General features: G+C 45.6%; 1 protein-coding gene across 1 annotated transcript in view; it reads right to left on the bottom strand.

The window, feature by feature from the left end:
- Positions 1-7,164: 7,164 nt before the first annotated feature.
- The window catches only part of LOC116946911 (uncharacterized), a 41,427-nt gene continuing 38,712 nt past the window's right edge, over positions 7,165-9,879 (bottom strand). Inside the window, exons 23-24 of the mRNA XM_076070170.1 lie at positions 9,133-9,207; positions 7,165-8,391 (exon numbers count right to left, since the gene is read on the bottom strand). Coding sequence (XP_075926285.1) covers positions 7,568-8,391; positions 9,133-9,207 — 899 coding nt within the window. The 3' untranslated portion in view covers positions 7,165-7,567. The remainder of the gene's footprint in view (positions 8,392-9,132; positions 9,208-9,879) is intronic.

The raw sequence follows: 9,879 nt of genomic DNA, 5'->3' as shown, positions 1-9,879 counted from the left end.
ACCATCACAAACAGCAGGAAATCCAAGCGCAGAGATTGACGCAATCGTCACAGTGCATCTCCATCACTTAAAATCATCCACGCGGTTTTCAGAGAGAGATATACGATAAGCTCTAATTCACATTCACCAACATCAAAGGATGCAGACATAACCCCCCCCCCCCCACCGCTCCACCTCGCCCGCCACTTACATGAAACAATCTCAACAGGAACAGCACCACCATCATCACCATCACCTAACTTAAATGAGCACTCTACCCAACGAGTCGTGAGCGCATCGGGTAGAAATGTCTCATTGTGCCCATCTGTTTTATTCAGCTTGTCCTATTGGTCTTCGTTTTTCCGTTCTTCTCCTTTAGTCTGCTGCCAAATTCCAGGTCTTTGGCTCAATCTCCACTCACTCTGCCCGACAATTTCCCTCCGTCTTCGTTGCACTTACGGCACCTCCGAAAAGCACGGTTGGCTACGCGGGGTGCGAAAGAAGTTCAACGTAGTTGTTTGACAAGTGCTGTTAGCGAGCACCTATGAAGAAGGCTGGCACGGCTCGTGCATGCGTGGGTGGTGAGCACCACGCCCGGGCGCCTTTGTCTTCCTCGTGGCGGTGTTTACACATCGCACTAGGTACTCATTTGAGGCTCAGACGACGTGGGGAGGACCGGTTCAGATAATCGTCACTGGTGTTGATGGCGGTGAGCGGGAATCGAACTCGGGTGGCCGGGTTTGTAGTGCAGGGCGCTAACCGTTGCACTACCTCCGATTAGCACAGTTGGCTATGTACGGTGCAAAAGAAGTTCAACATACGTATGCCCCGAAACCGCCCCCACCCCTTCCTTTATTCACAATTCTGGCAACTGCCTGATGATGCTGGTTGTACCCAATTGCTATATGTGTGTGGAGCGCTCTCCAACGTTGCCGCAGGTGCTGCTGAAGCAGTCATAGATTGGCACGTTCGTTCATCACGTGACAACTTTATTAATTGGCTGCGTAGGGTGGAGGAGGGTGTAAGACACACATTACTGGACATCTGTGAAAAAAGCTGCATAGCTCATCGCATCCCTCCTGTATAAATAAAGATTCTGATTTTAATTTAGCGATGTGACCTAAAAATAAATTATGAATCGTATCTTTGTTTTGTCTCTTGCTCACCTTTCTTGATCAAGCTTTCACCTCTGAAAATGTGCCCAATACACATCTTGTGCATTTTCTGGATTGTTTTCCGTGCTTAATTTCATCCGGAACAGCCCAGAACACTGTTCCGAGAATTATCACGTCACGCCGTATCAAAGCTCCCCTAAATTTGTTCTCACGAAATAGAACCCAAAAAATTTCCCTCGTAGGATCACAGGAATATTGGGTACAATAATATATTTGGATAGGTGTAACTTGTATTCGAGTGGTAGTGCTTTACGCCGGGAATACTTACTCCAAGTCAGCGTGGCAGCAGCATTCCCACAATGCAAGTAAAGAGCGAGACATTAAGCCCACGATTGCTCTAACCAGATTTCTCACCGCCTGAACATCGGGACCGCCGCTGGTCATTCCCTTTTTCTGTCCTACCAGTTTTTTTGTTACATTTATTTTACGTCTGCATGTTTTTTTTTGTCGTTCAAAATGTTATTTCCGCGTGAGTGGGACAAACAATATCTCGAAGTCATGAAGGTGGAGGTCAAAACAGCCGCAAGAGGTCACGGGGAAAGGTGCTCAACTGTACATAATAGATACACGTTAGCGAGATAAACAGGAGAGAGAAGAGAGAGATCTGGAGACAAGAGATAAAGGTCATATGTAGAGATGTTATGAAGTTTCGATGCCATGTGACAAGATAATTCTGTACACGTGAAATACGATAACAAGTGGTTCGCTCGCACACGTATTGTGACCTGTTAGCAAACGTTTTGCAAGGATCCTGTGTTTTAGAATATGATCATGCATTCCATAAACGAATGGGGGCACATGTTCGGTGTGAGAATCAATATGTCATCACGGCCGAAGCTGCTGATGCTACCTAACGGCTGATGATGCCACCCAACAGCTGATGATGCCACCGAACAGCTGATGATGCCACCGAACAGCTGATGATGCCACCGAACAGCTGATGATGCCACCCAACAGCTGATGATGCCACCCAACGGCTGATGATGCCACCCAACGGCTGATGATGCCACCCAACAGTTGATGATGCCACCCAACGGCTGATGATGCCACCCAACGGCTGCTGATGCCACCCAACAGTTGATGATGCCACCCAACGGCTGATGATGCCACCCAACGGCTGCTGATGCCACCGAACAGCTGATCATGCCACCCAACGGCTGCTGTTGCCACCCAACAGCTGATGATGCCACCCAATGGCTCACCAACGCTTTCAACCTTCTGCCAGATCGTGAAGCTGCTCCACAGCAGCTGCTTTCCCCCAATGTTCCGTTTGGAATTGATAAAAGCTACCATACTGCCTCTACTTGACTACTGTGACATCGTGTATAAATCAGCCCCAAGTACTGTACTGAAGAAGCTTTATTCCATCTATCACTCGGCCTTAGGATTTACATTGAACTGCCCATATAGGACTCACCACTGTGATCTCTACATTGGGTTAAACTTAACATCTCTTAATGTTCGACGGCTTGTGCACCAGATCTTATTTATGCACGATGTACTTACAAAAAAACATCCGCAGACTACCTGCTGGATCTCCTCTCTGTTTCAAAGAACAAATTTGACCTCAGGTCTTCGCTCATTTACCAGCAATACCAAAATAGTGAGCCGAATGGCTCACAGGGTTATACCAAAATAAATAAACTGAAAATAAATAAACTGAAAACACAGTAGACACGGTAGACACGCGACCCCCACGATCTGCCCTAAGATTCTCGCACGAACTTGTCTTAGATCACCGCTTGAGTCCATCGGCGATCTCTGGGCCCCTCTGGGCCTTCAGGGAGTCCGGGTTTGGTTGGGATCTTCAACTCCTTCCGTATTATGACATTTCTCTTTAAAAAAATATATTCTATTTAAACTCTAAAAAAACGTCTTAAACATTTTATTTTTGTTATTTTACCAGGTAAAACCCCCTGAGCTATATACAAGTGGCTCTTTTTCAGAAGCGACCTGAACACAAATGATAGCTCAACGAAATGGCTCATCATATGTAGATGTATAGCAGCCAAATACTCTAAACGCATGTTTCTGAGTGTGGAGGGAAAAACCGGAGGACCCGGAGAAAAAAAAATCCACACCGCCACGGGGATAGAGACACGCAAACTCTAAATATACAACAGGAATTAAGGTTGGGATCGAATGCACAACCTCCCGCATACCAGTCGAGGGAGTTAACATCTCGTTACCATGGCGCCCCATCCTTAACCAACCCACCCAAATTTTGATTTAAAGCTTTTGTGACTGCAGTGATTCATATTCTTGGTTCTTTCGGTAAAGTCACGTTGAAGGGAAACAATAAAATAATATATATTTTTATATATAATATATTTTAAAATAATATATTTTATTATTTTATTGTTTCCCTTCAACGTGACTTTACCGAAAGAACCAAGAATATGAACCCACCCAAACTCATTGAGATGTTATGGATGGCGCTTTATAAGCTGTAATTATCATTATTATTGGCCGTCCCGCTGTCCTCAGATCCAGCAAAACCTGTTTGGCATTAAACATGTCTGAAAATAAATATTGTATACGTCACAATCGGAATCTTTAATTATCCTGGAGAAATCCGATGAGCAATGAAGCTGTTTTTTTGCAGATGTCCAGAAGGGGCGGGTCAGAAAGATACAATAAACAATGACAAAAAACTAAACAAACAATACTAAGAGTCTCACGACCAATATTATGATTCATAACTGATTGTTTCATTTGAGTTAGGTCGTGTAAAAAAAAAGAACCAATCAACTCGCATTCAACTGTGATTATCAATTCAGACCACGTGGGTCGACGTGCCGATGACGTCACGGCATCGACTTGAAGGACCCGGATCAGCGATCGCTTTCGCACGTGGTCTGAGCTCTCTCCAGTGAACAACCTGATGATGCTGGGTGTAATCTCGAGCGAAACGTCGGTCTCCGTTTCAACATTGCGAGATTATACTCCAACAACACAGGTGGTGGTTGCGGTTGATGCAGAAATAATAATGTTGGCACGTCTGTTTAACGTGACACTTTTATTGAGTTGACTGTGTCGGGGTGAAGGAGGGTTTAACGACACACATTTTACACAAACTAAACTCTGTAACTCCTTGCCCCTTCGATGTCAGGACTTCCGAGACATTTACAAATCTTGAAATATTGACCAAAAACGTATCCGTCAAAAATGGCTTTTTCTCTTTAATTATTTTCAAAGTATTTCTCACTTCTTCCCTTGGTTGATGTTCGACGCCTTTTGGTGCATAGCGCCCTGAGAACGATCGTCAGAGCTGTCAATCCACACGGGTTATTTACCCCGTGTATTATTGCACATGGAAATTGAGTTTTCAGGTCCATACGGCGTACAGCCGTTTCAATACCCGCAACAACAAAACAATTCTATTTGTTTGTGTCTCTCCCTCGTGATAGGACGTTGTAGGATGAACCCGTTAAGATTTATAAGGACACGGGGTGACCAATAAAGGCCTAAATTGGTCTGTAATAAGGTAGGCACTGGTAAGGGGTTGACAGGTATGGATTGTTTAAGGGCGCTTTATATATTTCAACTATTATAAAAAAAACACTTACCTGCCGTGTTTGCCTCCAGAATTCTGCGCTCCATTACGCGCTGAGTGTCGCGAGAGAAGGCCTCACACGTGGATTTCTACAACCGTTGCATCGGTTCAAATGTCATTACGCACAGACGATTTCCACAGTGACAGATGATCCTAGTAGCAAAAGTTGCTACACATGCTACGGCCCCCGCACGTTCAAGGGCCCTCGCGCTAAACGCTTTCAAGCGATCAATTCCGGTTCAGTGATTCCGCACTTGCTCTATTACTATAGTACTATACTGCCTTAAACATTTATGAACGACTGGGTGTTTAAGGTTAGCGATTTGTCGTATTATCTGGCTGTATAGCAAATGCAATAAATAAATGACTTTACTGTGCAAGTAAAAAAATTGTATTTTAATATTTATGTGTGTGTGATTTTTAGGGCCCCTTTATAACGCATGCTACAGGCACAGCATTAGCTTAATCCGGCACTGCGTTTCCACCGTACAAATTCTGGTGCCTTCACATCCGTTGCTTTTTTTTGTACACGAAGCGAAAAGTTCGGTCTTTTGCTTTTGTTGCGTTTGCTTCGAACTCTTTGGCCACGCAACGCAAAAGCATCGTTGAATGGAGACGCTTACCAACATTGCACGCAGGCACGTGGGGCGGTGGGTAGAGGATATATACGCATGCTGTGCTTTAATTTTGATAATCACATCGGGTCACACCCCCCCCCCCCGTCACAGATTTTCTTCACTCGTGCCAGGATTTTCGAGTCACCCGCGTTTCGTGCGTACAACATCACAGTACCGAAGCACTTCGGTCCTATATATATAAACAAGGATTCACGAGATGAGAAATTGTGGGATTAGACATTGGTCATGGCGTATCCAAATCAATCTGATAACATAACTATTGCATGGAGCTTCCACAGTGATGACTCTTCAGGCACTGGTGAGAATAAATGCTTGTTTCCTGGCCTTTAATATCGCTCACCGGGCATACAGAGCCCTCTAGAGGACACGGCCAACAGTGTTCTCATGTACCTTGCATTAAAAACTCGGGCTACAGCAAAATACAAGTTGGTATCACCCGAGTTGGCGACACCTTTATCGTCAACAAAGTTGTTTTAAAACATTTGTATCGACTTCTGGATGATCAACGTCTTTACATGCTCTGCCAGTCATAGGGTGGGGGTGGTGGGGGGGTTAACTCTAAATCCACGAACAGGGTCAACGTGTTAACTCTAAATGCTGGTCGGTCCATGTTGGTGAAGGAAGCCCCCCAGAACCATTGTAGCTATTCCACGCACGCCACGGGGTTCGTCGAACAGTGCACGAACTGTTACGCCACCGCTCGGTCCTCAGTGATGTGAACTCCCCTTGACTTGACGTGGCACGTGGAGACCATCCAGCAGTGGATTGACACATGGCTGTAGATAATGTATGTAATTTGTATGATTGGGTTGGGACCATGAATGCAATAATTGTGTGCGCCATTTGGGGTTTTCAACTCTTCCACTTTAGGTGACACCAAAAAGTGGAAGCATATTGGTGTCTCCTGATGAGGCTGGTTGTAATTATCGGCGAAATGTACTCGAATTGTTAATGCGGGTTTACTTTACGTGCTGAACTCGTAAATAATTTTCACGTTTTGTTTACGTGACAAACCTTACTAATTAGCCGTGTCGGGTGGGGTGGCGGGTTTAACGATGCGTTTATATTTACGCGATCTAACCCAATACACCTTTTGTGAAGTGGAAGCATGTTTTGCCAATAATGATTTATTGTGGATTTTCCCCAAACTTGATTTCATCTGGTGCTATCCGCATCGTGTCACGAGATAAAGTATCAAGTTGGAACACTAGTAGAACAGTGGACCGCCCAGTTGCGTGGGGAACGACCCGCGGAAGTGGATTTCACGTAACTACTTCTGAGATCCCTTCAAGTACGTATGTACTTATGTTGAACTTCTTTTGCACCATACGTAGCCAACCGTGCTGATCGGTGGTGCGGGGAAAGGAAAGCAAACTAAACACAAAAAGTAGTTCTAAAGAAATACGTTTTCATTCTATATTTTAAAAGTGACTTTCTATCCACATTCCGTACTGTGGAGAGGTATTTATTGCATGCCAATCAAATAAATATTTGTTTAATTCTAAGAGCCTGTATCGTTTGAATAACCAATTTTCATAAGGGTTGTCTTTGTGTACACAGCCATTGGTGACTAAGACGTGACTCTCAACTCACTGCACTTGAGAATTAAATTTAATCACGGGTGGCTGCCTGGGTTTGAACCCACGAACTTTGAAGTGCCAGGTCAGTGCATTGACCCCGGGGTCACGCGGCCACCCCCAACCAAGTGCGCATCAACGCGGAGTAGAATTTAACACTTTGCGTTAACACGTTGACCCTGTTCGCGCATTTCTAAATTACCAGAGGCCAACACGAAATGATTTCAAGGTTTTGTTTCTCTCTCTCTTTGCTGCTTCTCAATGCAGGGGTGAACGTGACGGGTGTTGATGAAGTGGTTAATGGTGTCACCACCGACGACATGATCAGCCGGTATGTGTTATTTGCCTGAGCCTCGACTATTTGTCAACTCAGCTTAAAACAAACAGCAGCATACGGTGAAGTGGCACCATCAGCATTTGGGCGATTCAAAGTTGGAAAGGCTTTTGTGTTGTGCCGGCCTTAATGTTGTCGCTCATTAACGACAGTATTCACCTTAGCGGTATATGAAGGTTAAAAGCGAATCTTATCGTTTCATTAAAAAAAAAGTAATTTTATTTATGGGGGTGCTCAAACTAAAATCAATTTCGCCTGTAATTTATCCAGGCTGGGCGACAGACACTGTACTGTAGTTGTACATTCAATCATTTATTCTTGGCCATCTCAGAGTGCAGCCAGTCGAGGTACTTGTCCACACGGGTGTAGACGCCGTACTGGTCGGCTTTGGCACAAGAGATACCCCAGGACACGAGACCCATCAAGTACCAAAACTTACCCTCAACAACGATTGTGAACGGACCTCCACTGTCCCCCTGGCATGCATCCTTACCACCTTGGGGATAACCAGCGCAGAACATATTACCTGTGACTATTGTATTATGTGTGTAATATTGAACCGACTTGTCATGGTTAGTCTCCATGCAGATATTGTCTTCCACAATGGGCAGTTCAACATACTTTAAAACTTGTGATGTGGTACTACCAATTTGAGCCTTTGTGTGACCCCATCCTGAAACAAACCCCACGTGATGCGGCACCAGTACGGGAGCCACTCTGCCTTCTGTGACCTTTGGGAGACAAATTGGCCTCACAGTGTCCGTCATGCTCACAGGATCGCCAGCCAGCCGGAGCAATGCAATGTCATTGTCGAAAAAGGTTTCATTGGGCTTGTAGCCAGGGTGCATAATTCTCTTGTCCACTGTACGCGTTTCAGTTGAACCCTTGCTGTTGGGTAGTTTTTGATTTAGAGCCCCTAAAGTGATAAATATTTCATGAGGAAGGAAGTCTTCCACCACGTGAGCTGCTGTTATGATCCACCGGTCATTAATCAGGGAGCCACCACCCTGCAGTCCGCCACGATGTGAAAACTTCCTGATCAGAGCCTGCCAGGGGAAGTTGCCGGATCGTGCAGGGTAGCCGCCCACAATACGTGCCACTTGTTCTATCGGGTGCTTGGGCTCTCCGCACACTGCACACAGGAACACGTGAGCAGGGCAATTATATGCCCGTTTTTTTAAAAATGTATGCACTTAACCACCCACGTCTGCATGTGTCCATGCTGCTTAAGTTCAGCCAAAGTCATTTTAGCCATTTTATTAACACTCGATCTGCTTGGATTCCCACAAATAGAAAATAAGTGACAGACAACAAAGGTGAAATAAGTAGCACATTGAGATGGCTGGATGGCTGACGTCTGTGCTTCGATTCACACGTGTATGAATGGATGATATTTGATAAAATTCCTTTTAAACACAGGTTGATATAATTGAAACCAGGATGAATTTGCCATATGGCTATTATCTGCAAACTATTCGTGGATAATAGGAGGCCGACGGTATAAAAACACATTATTAAGGAAACAGGTTCACATATCGAACTGTTGAAACCGAGGACACAGTGAGGCACATAGAAAGACAAAGGTCACCCGTATAGCCTCAACAGACTGTTGGGGAAAGTGCTGTTAGTGAGCACCTATGAAGGCCGGCACGGCACACGAGGGGGTGGGTGGCCAGCACCACGCCCGACCATCTTTGTCTCCCCAGTGGCGATGTTCACACGCCCCACCAGGCACTCATTAGAGGCTGAGTCAACCAAGGCGGAGGCCCAGGACCGGTTCAAATAATCGTCACTGGTGTTGCCCGTGAGTAGGGACCGAACTCAGGTCGCTAGGTTCGTAGAACTCGGCCCCCCTCTCCCCCCACACACGTACCTGGTTCACAGGTTGGGATTTTCTCCCTGTCGAGAGGGTTCGTCCAGTGTCCACTCTCATTGCAGGTGAAGACACCTGGAGAACCACGAAGAACGAGCGGGACAACAGCCAAGCAAACCAAAACTTTAAGCCACAAAAATCGGGGTTCATCGCAGCCCGTCAAACACAGCACTGAGGGTGAACCACAGAGATGGCTAATTAAGATGTCACCACGACACCTCAAGTGCCTCCAGGCAAGCCCCCGCTTCTTAGGGTGTATTGTTCCGGGTTCGTCGCACCTTCGTGATTTGTACCACCCTATGTGATGCTGTGCTTTTTGTATCTAGTTTGTTGTCCTGCCCCCCGCAACCTCCGATGAGTACTATTGGCTACGTATAGCGTGAAAGAATTTTAACATACATTACACGTTTTTGTTCTTGAATAAGAAAATAAATGGAGAAAAAAGATTCCATCGCGACACAGAAACAAAGAATCTTCTTCTTCTTCTTCTGTGAAGTCATCTCAGGCTTAAACGAGTACCAGCAGTACGATTGGGGGGGGGGGGTCATCATAGTACCGCTTCCTCTTCTTTTTCCTCTTTTTCTTGGGGTCGACTTGAGGGTTCCAGTGATACACCGCATTGCGGTGTTCGGTTGGACATCAACAAGTCGAGTGGCGACGCCTTCTGGTCCATACTGGTGCACAGTACTCGACTACAGAGTACACAGAGGGTCACGGTTGACGTCCGTAGCACTGAGGGTGCAGATG

This window comes from Petromyzon marinus, chromosome 28 (genome assembly GCF_048934315.1).
Source record: "Petromyzon marinus isolate PM22_M1 ecotype Great Lakes invasive population chromosome 28, UKy_Petmar_22M1.pri1.0, whole genome shotgun sequence".
Classification (NCBI taxonomy): domain Eukaryota; kingdom Metazoa; phylum Chordata; class Hyperoartia; order Petromyzontiformes; family Petromyzontidae; genus Petromyzon; species Petromyzon marinus.
This window is presented reverse-complemented; position numbering and strand designations above follow the sequence as displayed.